This window comes from Ambystoma mexicanum, chromosome 10, assembly GCF_040938575.1.
Source record: "Ambystoma mexicanum isolate Mex_15411 chromosome 10, UKY_AmexF1_1, whole genome shotgun sequence".
Lineage (NCBI taxonomy): Eukaryota > Metazoa > Chordata > Amphibia > Caudata > Ambystomatidae > Ambystoma > Ambystoma mexicanum.
In genome coordinates, this window is record NC_090932.1 from 1,122,539,914 (window position 1) to 1,122,562,328 (window position 22,415).

Sequence of the window (22,415 nt, forward strand, 5' to 3'; positions counted from 1 at the left end):
GAGGAACCCACAACATTCTGGTGACAAGCTGGTCTGAAAGTGTCCAAAGGGCGCCAGGAACTGGAGCTATGGTGGAGTGAGCAGCTGGCAGACAGACACTTCCCTCCAGAAGTTCAATCCATACCAGAGTGCCAGCAGGAGTTTGGGACCAGACAAGACGACCCCAAGGTCCCGGCAGGACTTGCATGCGGTTGGAGCAAGCGCCAGGAGGCTGTGCTGGCAGAAGGCATTGAGGCCAGGTAGAACAGTCTCTGGGGCCTACCTTCTGGGTGGGGCAGGCACCAACAAGCCAGCAAACGGCTGGCAGGAGTCAGTGATCAAGGGCAGCAAGCGGTGCAGTGACAGCTTTTTAAGCCAACGGGACGGTGGCTGACAGGGGCCAATCCTGACAGTCCCAAGCAGCTTGCAGGCCGGCTGGTGCAAGTCTGTTTTCCAGCGGAGAAAGAACCGGCAGCAGAAACAGCACAGCAGGAGCCAGTGGAGCAGCTGTTAAGGAAGACTGCAGGAGCGCCGGCTATTGTCTGGTGCAGAAGCGATTGCAGGCCTGTGGGCAACAAAAGAAGTCAGTGGAAAGCCGTGCCGGGAGACTGAAGGGGAGCCAGCTGTGCTGTTAGTCCAGTTGTGGAAATATTGGTTTCGCTCCATGGTGCGATTGGTGAGCTGACAGCTGCTGGCAATCGGTGTTGGCCAAAGGCCCTGGTTTGGTATCCAGCAGGACAGGCGTGCAGTTGTGAAGCTAGTGAGGGCCTACCTGTGAATTACGGGGCTGAGGAGCTCTTCACCCATGGAGGTCTTGGCTGGTGTGATGATGTCGGCAGAGGCTTGTGGGTGTACGTCGACATGTATCACGCAACAACGTGAGCTGGAAGCCATTTGTCTCCCGTGGAACGTGATGTCAGGAGGGTGCGTTCCCGATCAGGAATTGGTGGATTGGAGTGGAGAAGACCATTGCCGGCAGTGTCACATGGGAAAACTGGTTAACGCTAGGTGGGCAGCTAGGTGGACGGATGAAAGAGCAACAACGACCAGTTGAGGTGTGGAGCATGTGGGTGCCAAGGGCAGCAACGAGGATTGGTGTGCCACCAGAGATTTTGTGAAATCTTAGGCAGCATGGGGTGCTGCAAAGGAAATAGTGCATGTGAAGAAAATGAGTTGGAAGTTGTAATGAAGAAAAGAAGGAAAGTAGCTGTAAAGGCACTGGTGATGTATGGGCAGGTGTTACATCGAGGCCTGTGTTCATTTTGATGTTGTTGTGTTTCTTGTGTGGCCTCGTGGGATATAGGGGATTGTTAGGTTTTGTAGGCCTGTCATTTTAAAATGTTGTTGCGTTTGTGTTGTGGCCTCTGGGTGGGTTAGGTTGCAATATGTTATTGGGGTGTAAAGGTGGCATGGATTTGAGGGTGCGAGGGATGCCCGGGAACATGTGTTCTGGGTTTGATGAGGGGCTATATGGGCATATGAGTGCAGGGAGGCACAGAATCTGTGTTGGGCTTTTATTTTGTTTAAGGAATTTGGACATGGGGTCAGGGCAAGCACTGGGATTGATGTCTTTGCATGTTTTTGTTTCCTTTGTGTATTGTTCGTAGGGGGTTTTCTCCTGGTGGATTTGTATATTTTTCGGAATGGCCGGGTGGTTTCTGAGTGTTTTGCAGTGAGGTCAGGTGCTGCCGTGGTTTGGAATGGCATCGCTTGTCAGTAGTCTATGATCCCCTTTATACTATTCTATGGGTGTCTGCAGAGCTGTGGTTCTTTCTCCAACATTGCTGAGCTGTAAGATTGGTCCGTTTTATGTGTGTTCTATTTGGTTGCCCTGTAGTGTTCAGCGGGGTTCCATCTGTTTTCAGTTATGGGTCCACCTATTTGTTCTCGTCTTAAATTGGTATTTTAATTTGGTTTGCATGGTGGCCACACGTTCACTGAGTGAGGGAGCCTATTCCTGTCCGTGGAGCTGGTATGGGTGCGTTGTTTGTGTGGCAGATCTGGGTGTATTGTAGTGTTCAGGGTATGGTTATCAAAATCACTGCACTGATCCCATTTGGATACTTTTCGAAGTTTTAATATAACCAATAAATTGGTGTCACATTTATATAGCTAATCTAACCACCAAGTTCCTGTTTATAAAGTGCCCTACCCAAGTTCCTTGTTACAAAATGCCCTAGCTGACACGTGTTTCGTTCGACCAGTTGTGGTCTTTTTAAAGGCTATGGATGATACAGTATTTTTCATTGAATTCAGAACTTAAACAGTTTCAACTGATAAACATAGAATGGGCCTCATTACAACTCCGACGGTACCATTCATAATGGTGTCGGTGCTACCGTCAAAGTCTGTGAGCTGGTGCCTTTCCGCAGGAGAGCATCCAGCCCGCAAACTTGTACTTTGCCGGTCAGGTAACAACGTGCCGGTAAGCCTGCCGGCATCATTGTTACCAGACCGGCAGAGTAGTTATGACCCCCAATGTATCATTTCCATTTTAGTGGAGGAAGTAGTACAAAACATATTCATCATTGTAAAAGGATCCATGGAGCCAAAAGAGAAAGAAAATATAAAACAAACTCATCAATTCAGAGTTTTGAAAACATAACATGACAGGAAAAAGGACAACAATAAAAACGTTTTTAAAAATAAAGAATGTATAAGACAAGGTAAAAGAACATTTCCAAAATGAATATGGTCATTGGAACGAGATATTGGATTTGCATTCATCAGACTTTAAGTTATATAATTGGTGGTCCACACATGTGTTCCCAATGTGCGCCTTGTCCTTAGTTGTAAAACCAGGTAAAGATGCATTGTATCTTGTTAGTACACATGCTATTATTTTGTACTCCTTGTTATATGTTTCCTGTATCGCCCTTTGCCTATTGTTAGTGTGTCCATGTTATAAAAGCCAGAGTTCATTTGTTTCCACGAATACTGATTAGTGACAGTGCTTTTGGTTGTAAATCAACAGAGCATTTTAATGGACTAAATCTATTGTGCACCCTTTTTTATTTTCCATATTAGGATCAGTGCAGCATTCATTTATTTTGTGGTGGTGGTAACAATTGGTGTCTTGTTAGTGAGTTTGCAAACACACTATTTTACCAGTATATGTTGGAGTTGGTTATTTGCCCATGTATGTTATGATATGTCATTTATAATGGGCTTAATACCCAGAGGTTTCTAAGCGCGGACCCGGGAATCATACCTATGTTGCTCTGCGTCGTCATGTTTCCAAGGCGAGCACGTTGCCCCTGAGCAATCCTCCCGAGACCCTGTAAGGATATTTGTTGTCATGAAAACCCAAACTATAAGGTCAATTGCAAACAATTATTAGGATCGCCCAATCCATCGAATACATGTAATTCATGTAGTGAGATAAAGTGATTGGGGGTGTGCTTACCAATTGGACTCCTATATACTGGTTAGTAATTGCTGTTTCTCTTCTAAGACATTTGATTCTTTCATCTGTTGAATCTGTACGAGAATTGATTACAGTATCTGTTATAGTTGTCACTTTATGGTCCACATTTACTTAATTAGCTAGATTATATCTTGAATATGTCCTACCTTACTGTAAAGTACATCTAGACACATTTGGTGTGCCGCTTGATTAACACAAGGCGCCATTTTGTTTTGTTATTATATATTGTGAGCCTGTGATGTCACATGTTTTACGGGGCTTAAGTACATAAGGGAGCAGTCTGTTACTTACTAGAGATGTTCTTAATTGTTAATACGATGCAGTCTAGCATATTGTTGAATAATTGTCGGATTCCTACACTTAGTCATGTTGTGACTACCTCTAGAAATATGCATTTTCCTATTAGGATGCCATAATTGAGACTGTACCAGATACACCAAATGAATAATTTTTTCACAGTATACAAAACCTGAAATGTCTAACATCATCTCCAAGTGTGTAAGGTACATTATATATGAACACATCTAATAAGACAATATCATTGGAAAGTTTAGCTTAATCTAAATTTGCAACATGAGTATGATAGCCTGTTGCTTTCCCGTACTTTTTTCTAACTAGTACCAATTACATTTTGAAAGATTTTTCTACAGAAACACATACATCTCATGTTCTTTGTTGAGACCGGTGTGAGCGCTTCGTAATTTGCATTCAGCTGCGATTCCATTTGTCGTAGCTTTAGCCTGCGATCCCCTCCCATCTTGCCGCAGGTTGCCTGCTGTGATCCAATACATCTAATGTCTTTTTATCATCCAACTGATGACTGCTGCCAATGCTATGCAAGCAGCAATCTCTGGTCCGGACTGTTAAGGGTACAAAGATGTTCTCTAATCCGGGTCTTTAGCGCACGTATGGTGCTCTCTATTTATGCGCTCTTACACACACACAATCGCATAAACTATGTATTTAGTGCGACAGATGATGCATTTGTCAATGGGCATTTGTTCTCCAGAGTAGTTCTCAAATACTCTGGTGTTACAATGAGCAAATGTACACATGCTACAGAACCCACATATGTAAAAACCTTTGGACAGTGGTTTTAACCAATCTTTTCCAGTTGCTGGCTTATCATCAACTTCCTTCAAAAAGGAGGGATCAATTTATTCCTAATAGTAAGTGCCCTTGTAAAGAGGAACCCAGGCTTCAGATCTATTGCTTCACGGAGATTTGGATCCATCAGTAAAAGGTGCCAATGTTTGCCCACCATCTGGCACAATACATTTGCATCTTCAGTGTACCTCGTAATGATTCTAATATTGGGCATGGTTATTGTTTTGTCCTTTGTTGCAATGTGATTTGTCTGTCGATATTATTGATCTTTATTCTGTGACTTGGTAATATAGATTGTGTGGAGTAGCCTCCATCTGTAAACCTTTCAGTTAAGATTGCACATTCTTTTTTAAATATTTTATTGTCGCTACAGTTTCTTCTGGCCCTGTGGAACTCGACCACAGGAATGTTTTTGATTGTTGATTTTCTATGGCCACTTGTTGCATACAAGGCTGAATTCACCTCTGTGGGTTTTGTTCGAAGCCTGAAGCATACCTAGAAGCTCAACCCCCCCCCCCCCACTTCCCGATACAAACACCTTCTTACGGACAGTTCATCGTGAGCGACAATGGACTAACACCAGAGCCGTATACCTGACATGTCCCAACACCCTGGTCAGGCAAGGCCAGGCAATTATTAATCATTACACACACCTGACTCCCATTAGACTCTCACACACAGATAAAAGGCAGAGCATGAAAGCACACTCAGAGGGAGGAAAAGCACACAAAGAAGTAGCAGTTCCAAGAGGTCAATTTAACACAAGGAGAAAAGCAGCGAGACTGGAGAGTGTTTTAAGGAGGGAAGTGCCCTTGACCTCTAGAAAGCGTTACTTTCACGAGCCTTGGAAATTGAGAAGCCTAAGACCGGGAACTGACAGTGACCTATCCGACACCATGTATCAAAGGTATCCGGGGCGCTCCTGTGTTGATAACCCAGGCCGGGAAGAGCGATTGCCGCCATGGTACTGCAGTGGTACTGTCCTTGGCTCCTGCAAGAAAGCTGCACCAGTAAAAGCAGCACAGCCGGTGAGTCAGAGAAATCGATACAAAATCAGCTTATATTTGAAACAAGGTTGCAAGCAGCAACATTCTGTGAGGAAATCCACAAAGGACAGTGTTTGAAGTGCAAGTGATGAGAGGTGCGAACAAGTGGAAACTAAAGGAAACTAAAGGAGTGAATGTACTTTGAAAAAGCCAAATAAGATACCGGGTACAGAGTGGTCCAGCGTGTGGCAACTGCATTGTAAAAAATAAGCTTTGTATCGAAGTGGTCCTGCGACGGGTTGAGCTAAACCCTGTGCACATTTGAAAGTTTTTGATAAGTATAAAGTGAACTGCAATTGGTGAGAGCCCAGCTAAGGGAGACTAATTGAAGGCGAAGAAGGGATCTGAGCCCAGCTAAGGGATATCCGGAGTGAACCGTGAGTCACCCGAGAAAGAATACTTTTGGAATCGTAAAATAAAGGGGATCTGAGCCAGGCTGAGAGGGATCCGGGGTGAACTGTGAGTCATCCCAGAAAGAATATTTTTGGAATCGTAAAATAAGGGGGATCTGAGCCCGGCTGAGGGTGATCTAGGGAGAGACACCCAAATAATTATAAGAAGAACATATTTTTATTCAGGCCCTCCGAATCAAGAGACTTTTATGGAAAAGAGACTTGAGCACAGAAGGCCCTGGGGCTAGAGTTAGAGCTGTATCCTTGTGTCAAGAAAGCCAGAGTGTGTGCTTGGTCCAAAGTGAACCGCCTTGCCCTGTGCTGAAAACCTGGCCCGAACATCCCGACTTATCATTTTGTGAACACTTCTTTCTTTTTCATGAAAATTCCCCTCCACTATTTGTAAGTTAGCGGTAAGGATTGGCAATATGTTTTTTAGTATAGGCCCTTTTATTTGACAAGACCCCCACTAGTACTGCATTCTTTATTATCGGACGGCCGTAGCTTGCTCCCATCTTAGATTTAGGTTTAGAAAGGCGTTTATCACACCCCTTTGAAAGTTCAATAAACACCCTTTAACTGTGGACCCTTGTGTCCGTCTTACTTCGATACCATGCCTTCCTTACAGTTTCCTAAATGTGAGCGTTTGTATCTTCCAATTTTCCACATAGATGCAAAGATCTAGAAAATTAATAGCTGCACCATCGCTTCGCCCTGTGAGTTCGAGACCAAAAGTGTTGATATTAAGAAAGTTCACATAATGTACAAATTGTTGCTCAGTGCCTTGTCATATCATTAAAACATTGTCAATAAATCGACGCCACATGATGACTCATTGTTGGTTAGGGCAAAAGACTCCTTGAATTGGCCCATAGATAAGTTGGTTAGGGTGAGAGCATATTTTGCTGCCCTTAGTTCTCCCTTTGTTTGTAAATAGCAATTTTGATTGAACAAGAAGCTGTTAGGTTGCCGTCTAGGGTAGCCAATAAGAAGTCAGGCTGCCGTTTAAAATCCTGCAGAATTTGCAGTACATGCGTTGTATCTCTAATGTAAGATGGTCATTTGCTTTTTGATCACATTGTCCATGTACTTGGATCATTTCTCCATCGCCCAACCTATGCCACTCACTCGGTCGAACTTTCGGTAAGTTGTCAAATTGCTTGTGAATCTTGGGGAGGAATTACATGGTTGGCATGGCTGGGTCTGTCACAGTAAGAAATAGTTTTTCTTCATCAGTTACGAGTCATTTGCTATATAATTTTATAATTATAGTATTTAGTTTGGCTCCAGTTTCTTGCATTGGATTCGATCTTAGTTTGTGGTGGCACCCTGGTGTTTGTAAGTGTGCATTCCCCATATCAATATATTCTTGTCTGTTGAGTAATACTATATTGCCGCCTTTTCAGGCCTCTTTAATTACCAAACTCGTGTCCTTTGTTAGGTTAGCTAATGCTAGTTTTACATCTTTTCTAAGAACATGCCTATTGTTGCTGACCGTATTGTTGCCTTGATCTAAATAGTTATGTATATCGGTTATCATTGCCATTTGGAAAGATTCAATTACACTGTCTGTTGTGAATTGCAGAGTACATTTAGAAATGGTTTTAATGCTCTTATGTCTAGGTTTCTTGGGTGAACATCTAGTTCTTCATAACAATTGCCTATGGCTAATGTCTGTCTCTTGTTCCAAAGGTAGCAGCAGATGTGTGTTTTCAATGTCTGCTATTGTTAATTGCATGTTAGGCAGTAGGTCATCTGGAGGGTTCTAAATGTTCTAAGTTTGAGTTTTCTCATTACCATAAATAAGTCTATTTGGAAATCTATGAAGTACGTCTCAACTGTGGGCGCAAATGATAGGCTTTTATTCAGGACTGCTATTCTGTAGCTGAACATTTTATTAGATACATTGATGACTAAGTTCTTCCACAACTCAATGTTTGTTGTTTCCTGGAGTTGGATCTGGTTACCCTTCGGATTTAATGCCTTTCTAAGTCTCCCGTTTCCTCCCCTCTTCCCTCTAAACTCATGACCCTTGTTAGTGTATCTTGTTCTAACTGTTCTTAAAAACGTACATGTTTTGCATTTTGTCTCCGATTGCCTTTTTTGAATCACCTGATTTGTTCTAAACTATTGTTTGTCTTCAAACTGGGGGCTTTCTGTGTCCTAGTCCTACAAGCAGATGCTGATTCCAACGTGTTAGACACAATTTCTGGTTCTGAATCTACGTCTGAACTTGCTGGAGAAGATGCTGGTGTACGGTCTTTAGATTTTATTTTTCTGTTTTCGTCATATTTAGGCTGAAAAGCGTAGCGCCTGTCGTCCATGAAAGATTTATGAGAATTGTCTTAATTTTACCTCATCTTGGTGTTCTTTGAGGATGCATCATATTATAGTTCTTGGTCTTAAAAGTTTCGAGTGAGTCCATATCTGCTATTTCCTTTTTAATTTGTTCTATTTGTGTCAGGGTTCTGCCATGCACTCCGTCTTCATGCTCTACTAAGTGCTCCATCATTACTCGTGGGCTTTGGTTCAGATTCTCTTCCCCTTTTCGGGCTAAATCAATATCCTCAGCAGTACTAAAGTCAGCAAGTATCCTAAGACCTCTAGTTATCTTTTGGGTCTCTAAATAACTGATCATTGATGCTTTTTCCCAGTATTTGTTTATTTCCTGTTTCGAAAGCCTTTCCAGTTTGACATATTTCTGCCTATGTGATTCTGTTTTAGTTGTAGTATTAGAAAATGCATTCAGCAGATATTCTTTCATTTTCGAAAGCTAAGTGGCCTGTGAGCACTCGACTTGTAAATATTACAGTTAAATTAGTTAGGGCAATCCAAGTGTCTAGTGCGCCTAGTTGGTACTTATATGTAATATTATTCAATTACTAGAGCAGATCACTGCATGTATTGGTGACAAGAGGAAATGCCCAAATATTTGGGTATGGTTGGTGGAGTGTGAACAGAGGGAGAGGTTGTGATTTTAGTTTTGGGCCTACATTGCACAGCTACGTAGAGGCTCATCATGGTTATGCTCTGTTTTGTTTGCGTAATGGAAGGAGGTGTGTAGTAGGCCTGCTCTGGGAGTGCAAGTACAGTGTATGTAGAATGTAGGGAGGTGAAAGTAGAATGTGGTGTGTGTGTGACTGCTGGGGCATTCTATAGGTGGCAGCTACATCTTGGAGCTGAAAGGTGTGGATGTGCCAGTGTTACAGTCCAGGAACGTACTTGTATGTACCTTACCTGATGTGTACCTGCAGACAATAAACTTACCCTAAGAAGCCTGGGTCCAGTGTCTTCTTGGCTGGGGGACCAACAACAGAAAGCCAGTCACATTTTCACAGCAACCTTTCATACTGATTCAGATGACTGATTGGGGAAATCCAAAAGCTGTTATTGAAGAGTCTTTCTATAATCACATTTGCCAGTATCAGTCAATAGGACTAGGCTTGCATATGCCATATTTTGATTTGACCCATGTCAGTCCCACAGCCTATGGAGGGGGCCACCGATGTCTATTCACTGATCTTGGTTTGCCGTGAAAAAAAAGTAAATGTCGGACAGCGCTCAACCTTATAAAAGGTGGGAATGCTTTTGTGTCATCTGAAACCTACCTGCAGATGAAGCACTTCCATGATGTTACACCATGGTGTGTGCTGTGTAGGGTTAATGATACAATTAAGATGGACACCAGCAACGATCATAAACTCCTCAGTATCGCTGTTATTTATGGAAAGATTTTCATTTCTAGTGCACATGGTGGAACTGTCTGTATACTTCATTCCTGGAGTACCCTCTGTGCAATTGTGAAACCTTTTTTCTTATTGTGATATGGTTTAAAAAATAACCCTTACACAAAATTATTTCATTCACATAAAATTCCCATAAAAGATACAATGAGTACAATTCAATTCATGTAAAATCACTTCCATACTGCCACATATCCCAAACCTAAAACATAACTCATTTGTCGGGAAAAACCTGTAAAGTGCTATTATACATGCAATGCTTCCCCCTTCTATAAATCTTGAATACTTTTTGACAAATGTGTAAATGAAACACTAAAATCTGGTGGAGGCAGTTTTCTGTGTTACATTTACACACTTGTAAAAAATTATTTGTAAATGTCTCCCGCTATGTGCATGCACAGTGGGACCAATTTACAAGGATTCTTATGGACTATGTCAGCTTTGACTAGATGCAAAAAGAGCTGGCTAATTATATGGGAATCCATATAGAATCTTATGCAAGTGGAAATTCTATCAGATTTCACCCAGACATTGCACAGAGAAGACGACCGCTTCTATGTACACGGAGGGCCCTCTGTGGAATAATTAATATTGGCACTATGAAGTGTAAACAATGCAAGGCAATCTAGGCGGGCTTTAGTATCTGTTTATATTTACACTTCATAGTGCATGTACTCGTAAATGCCTACCTCCATGTACATGGTGGGATCATTTACATGGATTCTATGTAATCCGTCAGCTTTTAGTTGGTGCAAAAGGGCTTGTGTGTCATAGAAATCCAAGGCTGTTCCACCAGCATCAAATTCAGGTGCTGGTGAAGATGTTCCCATATTTGACAGGCGGAATGGATGGGGGTGGCGGGATTGCAAATTTCGTTCTGTGCCCCTCCCTGAACCGTCTGAGAAATACTAGAAAATCGCCCAGAGTGGTAACAGGTTGTTAAATCATGCATCAACCTTTTCCCAATCACAGAAAATATGAATTTGTCACAATTATAAACTGCAACAACTAAACTGCAACACAAGTTATGTGATCTATGAGATAAAATGCAAATGTCATAAACGGTACATTGATCAGAAAGCTCAAAGCCCACGTGTTGGGGTGGTCAGGAAAGGTCCCAACTATGAAGAGGGGTTCATTTTGCACGCGGCGTATGTGTGACTGAGGGTGCGGCAAAGTTGACACAATGTTAAAATTTCATATATATCCAGTGTAGTTAAATGTGAATGGGATGTGTTACTTTAGTGTTCAAGATTGATACATATTATATTTGCACGTGCGTAGAAAGATAAATGCCGAAACCGCCAAATGAAATATGAAATATAAAACACGATCCAGAAATGGTGTGAGATGAAGTGCCTAGAGGTTGGGCAGTGAGGAGTTTCATAATGCATGCAAGGAAGGGGACTGGTCACGGGTGACCCACTTGAAGGAAGAGACAATATTTATTAAACATGCATGCACACTGATGTACATAAATAGTAATTTTTTATAAATCTACATGTAGTGTGGTCTCTGTATAGATCTATACGTAGTGGGCTTTTTAAAATGTTTTATTGGTTTATTACAAACCTTTAACAAACAATTTTTCAAACAGTTAACCTCATCCTTTTAAAAGAAAAACAATAAACACACAATACAATAATTAAAACAAGATACAAGGAGGAACGAAGGAGAGAAGGATCCACAAATGAAATCAAGGTCAGACCTTCCAGTAATTTAAACACGATATCTGTCACATAAGTCTAACACCAAGTGCTTCCTTTGCACTTAGCACTCCCGAGTTCCACAAACTCCCACCGTCTTCAGCATTCCAGGTAATAATCCCAGGGAATAACCCTTTAGCCTGCAATTTAGCTCGAATATGTTACAAATCATTTCTTAATCCAGGCCAAGATCTTTGTCCTTTATCTTCCATCAATCCCTCAAGAAATGTACCCATGGTAAACACTAAGGATAGGTGGTCACCCAGCAAAAATCTCTGCCACCATTCTTCCCTAGACAATGTGGGGGCCATTGCTATTTCATGTCCCAAAAACTGGGTACAACGATCAGTGAAACCTATACAAGAAGTTAGCAGATGTTTAAGTGACTCATTTTTCTTAGAAAGTTTGCAAAATCTACACCTCGCTTCTGAGCAGATAATACCTCTCTAGTTAATATAGGTTTAAACACACGCTTAAAAGTTATCCCTGATCACTGGACAGGGGAACATTTCAAGATATTTAAGTATCTCCCTTAATGATTTACATTTCATTAAGGTCAACCTATTTCACTTAGATCGAGTAATTATCCAGTGCTGTCTAATCAGTTTCCCTTTTACAGAGACAGGGTTGGATATAAGGGCTTCCACCGAGGAATCCAAATCCAACAGGATATTTATGCACTTCATCTTCCACAGTTTTAAATGGCCTGCACCCTGAAACGAGGGGATGTCACCCAGGATACTCAGTTGCAGGGCTGTATGGGAGAGTAGACTTTTGTGGAATAAGGATAGAGTTTTGCACAAACAGAGTATAAAGAAGGCAAGTCTAGTTCAAATCTTATACATGCCATCGTCAGGCTTCTTGGGAGGTGCAGAATTTGCTTCTAAAAAAAACCCTTCGGAAGTCTCCCATATTCGCCATGTCAGATTCAAGGTTGATTTGGATCCATACGATAAAATAGCAACCACCTACTGATTATAGAAGGTGATTAGGGGGAGCATAGAACATTTCGCAAACCTCTAATGCAGAATCACATCTTGAGAGCTAAGGTTTTTGGTCTTCAACCTTAACAACTGTGCCCATGGAGTTGCGGCTATGCTTTGATTAATGCATACTCCCAAGTAAGTGATAGAACCAACGCATTCCAAAGGATTGCAGTTTAGATACCGTTTAAAGGCTCTTGTTTGGTCCCACTAGTCTTTCCATTGAAGATCATGATTTTTTTCTTTTTTTTTACATTGCCTCTTAGTTTGTTTAAGGCAATATAGGAATGTAAACCATCCAACTGCCTTTGCAACCCAATTGGCGTTCTATCAATCAAGAAGAGGTTGTCTGCGTAAATAATCCACAGAATCGGCGTCCCATTGATTTTTGGGGAAAATCCCCAAACTCCCTTTTGTTGTTCCCCAAAGTCAGAGATGCACATGCTAAAGAGGATTGGAGCAAGGGCACACCCCTGCTTCAAACCCCTATGAACCGTAATAGCCTCCAACAGAAGCCCCTGTTGGTTCAGGCGAACCTGAATGGCTGTATTCTGATAAAGGGCCTGCATTGGCTCCACCAAATCCTCTGGACAGCCCCACTCCCCAATTTTGCCCACAATCGACCGCAATCAACACGGTCAAATGCTTGCTCCAGGTCAATTGAAGCAATATATCAATTTAGTTTTCCCCTCAATTGCCTGGAGCTTTAATAGATTTAACAGGAATATCTTCAGGCTAGTTCCTATGCCTTTTAAAAAGCCTGATTTCCTAGGGCCTTGATGGCCCGAATCTCTTGCCCATTTTGTCAAGCGACTTAATAGCAGAGTGGCAAAGATTTTCCCCAGACTGTTTATAATGCTATTGCCCGGTAGTTGCTCAGATCCAACCGTGATACTTTTTTGATTATTGGAACAATTATCACCTTATTCCAGCTTGGAGGAATCTTTTTTTCTCTCAAAATTTGATCAAAAAGGAGATATGCCAATTCAGACCATTCCTCTGATGCTAATTTCAAGGCATAATTGGACAGCCCATCAGGACCAGGGGCCCTAGACGTGCTAAATCCTAAGATAACATCAAGCACTTTATGTTTGTTCAGGTTCCAGGACCATTGGCTGTCCTTTCTGGGCCGAGGAACCAGTGGATCTATAGGCACGGAGGAAAAAAGTAGCCCAAAATGGCAGACCCATTGCTGCTCATCCACCTTTTGTATTTGCACCGCACTCTGGGAAGTTCCAATTTTGTTTATCCATTCCCAGGTGAGCCTAGAATTCGTTTTACTTAGAACATTGTTTCTCCCTCCACTTGCATATGATCCGCTCTATAGCAGCGCAGCCAGTTTTTATACCACTGCTTTCTTTTTTTCTCCAACACTCTATTAATCAGGGGTATGATGTTAATATTGTTCATATCAGTCCTATACTTCTTCCGCACTGCAAACCGTTTTTTTTGTTAAATATGTTTATGAATGAATTCTGGTTTCCCCCTTTATAATCTACCTGCTCGTATTTGGCTAGGAGTGGTACATAATTTAAGATATCAATTCCCTGCTTCTTTCTTAAAGCCATTGCAGTAGTTACATCTAGGACATCTTGTGGTGCCAAGCGGATTAGATTTCTCCCTTGTGAAACCATGACTAATAAGGATTTAGATAACCCCCTTCTTATAGGCGGACCAGCCCAACGTATCCTCAGGAGCGAGTAGTCACTCCGTTTAGACTCCATGACCACCAGCGACTCAATTCTCTCCTGAACGTTATGAGAGACAAAGCAGTAGACCAAAACCTACTTAGCTGCATCACTGACCAAAGTATGCTTTGCTGGGATACCCCCTGCCTTATTATTGTTTAACATAAACACATCTCGGGTGTTAATTTCCTGAAGCCACGCTTTAGACCTTGCTCTGCTGACATTATTCATCTCATTTGCCCCGGATTCAATCACCTGAGCACTCACACAACTAATAATTAGATCACCCTCTAATATAAGATATGGATCCAAATTAGCCAATCAGGCCTCATCAATCGCTTTTATCACTGAGGCTATACACATATCACAGGGCACTTTGGCAGGATTCCAATACACATTAATGCATACAGTTATTATTGGTTCCAGAGAAGCCCTTCTGGGCCACTGAGTAGTTATAATCTGAACCAATGGATTCAGAGTTTCGTGGCTTAAAACTCTTAGGGTATCCTTCTCCACAACTGTCAATAAACCCAAGTGAGGTCGGACCCTCGGTCCCTTTTGAGCTGGATTTAAGAGAGCTATGTATATCCGTCACATGCCGGAGCTTCTCGCATCCTGGTTTCCTGGAATAGTAGAACATCATGGTGTGACCAGTCTACAGAGTAATTATTCATTAGGTGCGAAAATCCCCATGCATTCCAGGACCAAACTTGCAGTTTATCACATCCCAAGTGCTTTAGACATTACTGTTTCTTCGAGGGCGCCATCTTCATCCTTTGGAGACGGCACCATCCTGGTGTTTCCATATTCCACTGCCCTTTCAATCTGTGGCCTCCTCGAGAAAGTATTTTTCAACGAGAGACGACTTCCATATAGGGACCACATCTTCAGCACCTGAGTTGATCTGACCCAGTTTGGGCGCTTTAATTTGTTTCAGATCCTTTGCTCTACAATAATTTCTCCTTTTATCTACCCTGGAAGTCCCTTTAGGTTTGGGTGTTAATTCAGGGCAAGGGGATTATTGTTCTGCAAGTATGGATAGGTCAAAGCCCAAGGATCAAAAAGCGGGGAAAGAATTCCAGAGAGCTATCATAATCTGTTCCGATCTCACATGGAGAATAACCCAATCCATTCTATCCTCTAGGTCAAACTCCACCACCAGAATATCCTTGGAAGTCAAACAGCCCAAGGCCAGTATATGAATTAGAAGAACCATCACATTAGAACGATTCAATATCAGGCCATTGCGTTCCTTCTTTCGACGCTCCAGAGATATTATTCTTGGCGCCCCTCTTTTTGTATCTACCTTCGGCAACCCAGACATCTTTTTCTCTTGTTGCATTTTGACTTTGACAAAAGGGGGCGGCTCCTGCCACTCTGATTTTTCCTCCAACGTTGACCTGCGTTCTTCAAGGGTCATGAAGGAGTCCTCGTCCTCTGAGGAAATACTTTGCTGAGGCAAGTTTAGGAATGGAAGGTCAGGAAGGGCTTGCATGTCCTATAAGCCTCCTCTGAGGGACTGACTTTATCTGAGATCTTTGGATGGCTTCCTCGATTGATTCAACAGAGTATGTAGACCGATCTAAAATGGAGATTGAATCATTGTCACCACTCTCCGGATACTCCTTTCCCACTACATTCAAGTGGTGGGCATCATCTATGGTCGACAGAGGGGCTTCTAGCGAAGGAGTTTCATTTGTACAACTTCCCTCTGGAAGAGGATGAGCAACAACTTCCAAGCCCTTTCAAATTCCTAATAATTGATCTCGAGGAGTTAGACTTTTTCTTGTTTTTCAAAACCATATTTTTTGTTTTTTTCCTTTGCAGTAGCACCCCTCCATGTTTAGATTTCCGTTTTTTATTAAAGATGGCATAAGCGGATGCAACAACTTCCAGATCCTTTGGTTCTACTGTGAGTTCTTTTGGAGCCCTTGCACTCGGACGATCCTGATTTTTCACCTCAGGAGGACTGATCGCACGTCTGAACACCCATTCAGTAGACGGAGACTCCATATTGCATGTTGTCAAGTTTGCAACCGGTTTGCCCACCCCACTAAAGGGGACTCCACCAAATGAATGTTCGTTGAGCTTTTAGACAAACAATCCCCCCCCCCCGCCAGTCGATTCAGACCATCCTGGTTCCTTAGGTCCGAGACACCTTTCGGGCTCATATTACTTCCTCTGCTTACATTACATTACATTACAATACTTTATTTGTAATACGCTTGCATAAACCTGTAGGCGTGAGGGTGCAGACAAGACGTACAAAACAGAAAGGCAAGTGCTAAACTAAGCAGGACGTCAGTGTAACAGCAGAACGATAGGGAAGTAGGCTATTTCTCGGAACAGGAAGGTCTTGAGCCCTCTCTTAAACAGAAGCAAGGATGAATGACCTCTCAATACTGAGGGAAGGGTGTGCCATATACGGGGGCAGCACTAAAAAAAGACTCCCAACTGGACTTTCTTAGTTTTGCATTTCGGTAAGAAGAGGTAATTTTTATCACTGGATCTCAGACTTCTGTGGTTCGATTTATCCCTAATCCGATCTTGAAGGTAAGATGGCATCGTCCCCAGCCTACACTCAAATGTGATGACTAATCGCCTAAAGGTGATATGTGCTTTCACTGGAAGCAATGTAATGAGCTTCTGGCAATAAGCCAGCCCCGTAACAACTCTGACTGCGCCATTCTGAGCCACTTGCAGCCTATTAATGATAGCTTCACTAGCTCCTGCAAGAAGACTACAACAGTAGTCTATTTTGGCCCCTATTATTGCACGCGCAATAGCTTTCGCATTAGCTTGTGAGATGTACGGTCTGAGGTGGGCTAGGAGTTTTATGTAGTAGATCACTATTGAAACCGTGTACCCGACATATGCTTTCATATTCAGCACCTGGTCAAGAATGACCCCGAGGATTTTGACCTTGGGTAGTGGAGAGATACTCGCATCTCCCAAGTAGCAAAATTTATAGGCCCGATCCAGTTTAGCCAGTGTCAATAAGATCTGTTTTTCCTCTATTAAGTGCTAAATTATTCTGCATCATCCAGATCTCAATGATGGTGAATATTCTATTAAGTTCCATTTCATCTTGTGAGTGAGAGCCTATGAGCGGGATGACACACTGAGTGTCATCGGCATAGTTGGAGAACAGGACCCCTTCCTGTTCAAGGTGGGAAAAGAAGGGAACCATGATGATGTTGTAAATACAGGGAGATGTGCAAGCTCCCTGCGGAACTCCATACAGCACGGGGATAGGTGGGCCCATGGCTTCATCTACACATACCATGCTTACTCTATTAGAGAGAAATGAAAGCATTCACCGTACTACGGCTGACGAGAAATTGGCCACTTCCTTCAGACGATTTGCCACAATACTATGGTCGACTAAATCGAACGCTGCAGATTGATCTAAAGAAATTAGGAGGGAGGTAAGTCCTTTATCAATTCTGCCCAGTAGCTTAGATTTTAAATCCAATAGAGAGGTTTTGGTCCTGAAGCCATGTCTAAAGCCGGATTGAAGCAGGTTCAAAATAGTGAACAGAATGAGATGTTAAGCTATCTGTGTATAGGCAACTCGATCTATGATCTTAAGAAGGAAGGGAGTGTTCATTATGGGCCTGTAATTTGAAGGAATATCTTGTGCTAGGCCGGGTTTTTTTATAAGCAGTGTGATCCATGCCAATTTTAAGTCATTGGGTACCACACCGGATATAAGTGATGGATTGATACATTTACATATCGCCTCTACAAGAGTAGGTGGACAAGTCTTAATAGTAATGGAGGAGCAGGGGTCGCTCTTACATTTTGTGGCCTTGAGTTGTAAAATCACAATGGTGAGTTCCTCCATAGAGATAGGAGTAAAATTAAAAATAGGAATAGCTGGATCTCTAATGAAGGGTTTGCACTCCCTAGTGTCCAAATTGTCGGTAATCAAAGATGTTTTAAGCATCAGCCAAGAAACTGACATGGGATTTATGGCTTAGCAGTATCGCAAAAGGAGATGAATCTCTTTTAAATGCATGGGAGCTTGCAGAAGGATTCCGGCTTTTTGCTTTGACCAACATTAAACAGGGGGTGAAGTGATGCACGAGGCCATAGTGACTGATACTCCCCATGTTTCGATTGTGTTTTTCAGGATGTAGCCAGAGGTCATGAGTGTTGAATTGGTAGTCGTATAAATTTAGAACGTTCCAACGATGCAAGTAAGTCAGGGGGGATGAGATGACTATGAACAGTTCAAAGGGAACCTGTTTATTCTGCTCTCTCTCATGTTGTTTGAAGTATTTGTGCAAACCATGTGCAATTATATTTAGGGCTAAAGGTTTCAGACCAACCTGGGAATTGTAATGAATTATGTTTGTATGTGAATGTGTAACCTTATGATGATGTCATGGCCTACCATGGATGAATCCTAAAAAGGGGTATGCTATGAATATGGCCTGAAGATGGCAGTTAAGATTATCATGGCCAATGAGAATGGGAGAATTAGAGAAATATTGGATTTCTTTTGTATAGCCCTTGTCCAATTACATGCAGGGGGGTGGATTGTAATAAAATATATAGGACTGTTTTAACTTGCAAAAATGTATATAATGTGCCAACTTATTTGGTTCAGTGAGACTCGGGTTAGTTTCATTCTACAGCATTATCTAGCTCCTCCCCGGACGATTGTACAATCAACGCACTTTACGTACAAAACGTGCACTCGCTTCTTAGGTGGAGGACCTGCTTTGGGTTTAGGCGATTAGGGGCATATCCCTACACACGCATACAAGAACACATGACCTATCGAAAAAAAACAGAGCCGTAGAATCCACTAGGCATGCGTTGGAACAGTGACCATCAAAATAGCCAGCTGTATGAAATTAAATGTATGGGTGTAGAAGACGACCATCTTCCCCCAAGACGATGAAACAGTGAAATAATGGTAAAACAGAAGGAAGCCAAATGGCCCATAAAATGGACACCTGCTTTTCCGGACTCAACCAGGGCAATGAATTGTATATGTGTCACTATAAATACAAGGCTTTTAAATCAAAAGCACAACACAATATTAAAACCTGTATTCCAAGGTGATACTTTTTGTGAGATATGAAGTCTGAAGAGAAATGTCAAGATACTGTTGCAATTAAGTATTCAAATGAAAATTGAAAGTGAGATCTATTATATTATTTGATATACAGTGTAATGTGGTGTGAACTATGTTACCATGATAGCATGGATCCTCAAAGTAACTCATATGGAATGAAAAACAGATCAAATACTAATGTAACAAGTATACAAATGGTAAAATAGTGATAATTATCAACAGCAAAAACAATAAGAAGTAATTGATATTATTGGAAAGAATTGGGGTACAGTTCTAAGAAGAAAGCACAACGTTTGCACTGTCCTATTGTGCATTATGTGTGCGATTACGTTATTGCATAAAAATGTGGTGTGGTGATGTCATTGGCGTCATGTTAAAAAGCCACCAGTTCTGAAAGAATGAGGTACAGCTTTCAACCATAGCGTGCTGAGCTTAACCTCCATTTCTGGTCTTAAGGGATATTTACTCCTGCCCCTCTTTTTCACCTCATCTTAATAAAAGAGGCAATCAATGTACAAACTAGACATTAATAATATTTGCATCCTCATTCTTCTTCCTTATACGTGTTGGTCTAAAATAGACACATCAAGGCTTTAAAAATTAACTAAATGACACTTTATTTTTTCAAATTTTCAGAAAGTAAATGAGACCTTGCTCGAAAACGTATGAAATTGCAAATAATTAGCATTAAATACATACAGCCCTCAAGGGCAAGTTAAGGTTGGTGCTATTTAAAAAAAAATCAATTTTGGCCATTATATGTACAAATTGTATGGTGAAAACCCTATTGTAAAACTGTTCCCCTTATCTTCATATAGGGGACTAGAATTCCTCCTGAAGAGCAACATAGGAAGCGAAACATGGTAACTTGCAGAGGATGCGAGGGCAAGGACACTAGGTCCCGTAGAGGAAATAAGGATAGCACTGCATTAACTCCAAAGTAAATGAAAATCTAGTAATGGTAGAAGCATAAAGGAAGTTATTGGTTGGATCATTCACACTCAGTTATAGAAAAAATTGAACAGAATCTAGACCCAATTGTAATCATATCCGCAAGACATATTGACAAAGTATATGTGAAACTTTGGGGAAGGGCAGAGGAACCGTGTGAATACAAGAAGCCCTGGCAGGAGAGTATACCAGGCAATCACAAGTGTGGGAATACAAGAAGCCCTGGCAAGAGAGTATACCAGTGAATTAAACATATGTGCAATAAAGAGGTCCTGAGAAAAAACATCAGGACTGAGGAAAGGATTGTGTTGATTAGAAGAGGTCCTGAACAGAAACATCAGGAATGAGAAAAGGATTCTATTGATTAAAACCATGGGAAGGGAACCACCCTCTGGAGCAAGCAGCTTGATCCTTGAAGAACTTTTGCATTTGAGCCATTTTTTCTTGTTCTAAACCTCCCAATGATAAAAACATTTCCTGTTTCACTTCAGAGTTTAGTTGTAGTGTGTGGGTTAGAATAGAACTTTGGACACGGGACAATTTTGTTTTGGACATTCTGACACAGACAGCTACTTAGTTTTGGTTTAGGTAGGTTATGTTATGTTGATTTATACCATGCATCACTGCCACCCAGGGGCAGTCTCCAGGTAGGAAAATTCCTCTTACAGCAGAATCAGACATTTTCCAACCCCTTTAATTTCCAATAAAAATCGTTATACAAAATCATGGCTAACTTGTGTTTGAGTTTCATTCCTGACTCCTCACATGAAGTAGGGCAGAACGCATTTGGACTACTCTTATTTGCCACTTTCAACATATGTGTTCATAATCACCACCCACTCACGAGCTTTCAGGGAAGAAATGGGGTTCATACCATAGGCTGGGCTGGGGTGCAGTGCGTAGGCAGCGTTTGTGGAAGGCGCCCCTCCTGGATCTCGGGCTATCAAAGAGCCCCGGTCTGGATCTGAGAGCCAATAAGGAGACCCGTACACGCCAGTGTGCAGCATGCCCTGAAGGATGAGAAAGACCAGTCAAGTAAATTGCATAGCACATCCTATATAAACATGTGGACATCCCAATACCGACCTGCCACCCTCCTCCACTTTTCCACTACTAAAACCCACATACAGGTATGTGGATGAAACACAGCACTGTCTGCCATTCTGTTACTTAAACCCACAAATAGCTCTACAGATGCACCTCAGTCAGGCACTGATGTACACCCCAGCTATTCCACTGCTAGAATGCTCACAGAGCTCCATGGATGTACATCGTCATCATCAACAACCCATGCTATACTGGAATCCACACACACGTCTACAGATGCATATCTGTCATATCCTGTAGCCCAGAAGCGGAGCCAGGATTGTGTTACAAGTGGGGCCGGAGCTAATGTAGTAGGGCCCACCCCAAGGGGAGCCAGCAAAGGGAAGGTGGCTTGTTCTGCCCCTCGCCAAATGTAAAGGAATGACCGAGTATATTGAAGGAGTGCAATGCAGCCAAGCGTGGTTCAGCGGGGGAGGAAGAAGGGACGTTTTTCAAAGTATGGGTTAAAACGGTGTATGTTACAGAACACTTTCTGTGATAAATTAGGTAAAAAGCCACACAGTTTGCAATATGTATTGTAGATGCCAAGTCACCAATAATGCACATGAGAATTTTGCCTTTGCCCACTGTATGCCAGTACTCTGCAAGTGTAAAAAGCATTTCCATACTGATTGTGCCCACTCATGTCCATTGTAGTGCACTTATATATAAGAATATACTCATGCTTGCTTTGCCCCTTATGCCAGTAATGATACTTTAACAAAACATGTTCATGCTGGCTCTGCCAATATATGCCAGTATCCCCACGTGAAAACATACTCCTGTTGGCTTTTCCTTAATGGCAGTAAAACATAAAAGCCATGCCACAGTAAGAAAACATGCCCTTGCTGGCTACACAAATCCCCCAGGCCCCCATATAAGAACACTCATGTTGTATTTGCCCCCTAACGCCAGAAAGAAATGTCATGCCACAGTAAGAAAACATTGCCTTATGGGCTGCAAATATATCCCCCTCCCCGCCCCCAGGTAAAAACACATATAGGTTTGCCTTTGACCTTAAAACCAGTAAAATAATGTCATGCCCTCCCCTATGTAATAACATTCATCATGTTGGCTTTGCCTTTAATACGAGTAGAAAATTCCATGCCACATTAGTACTCAGTGAGTCCCACTGTTTTACCCTCCCCCATTTCAAACCATCCTTCACATAATAACACTAAAGTTGACTTTCCTTTGCTCAAAAACAGCAGCAAAGCA

General features: G+C 42.0%; 1 protein-coding gene across 3 annotated transcripts in view; it reads right to left on the minus strand.

Moving 5' to 3' along the window:
* LOC138492054 (protein transport protein Sec24C-like) overlaps positions 1-22,415 on the minus strand; it is a 255,965-nt gene that overhangs the window by 202,990 nt on the left and 30,560 nt on the right. For all 3 annotated transcript variants that reach the window (XM_069619003.1, XM_069619001.1, XM_069619002.1), the window contains exon 2: positions 20,986-21,121. In XM_069619003.1, the coding sequence (XP_069475104.1) occupies positions 20,986-21,118 (133 nt within the window). In that variant the 5' untranslated portion in view covers positions 21,119-21,121. The remainder of the gene's footprint in view (positions 1-20,985; positions 21,122-22,415) is intronic.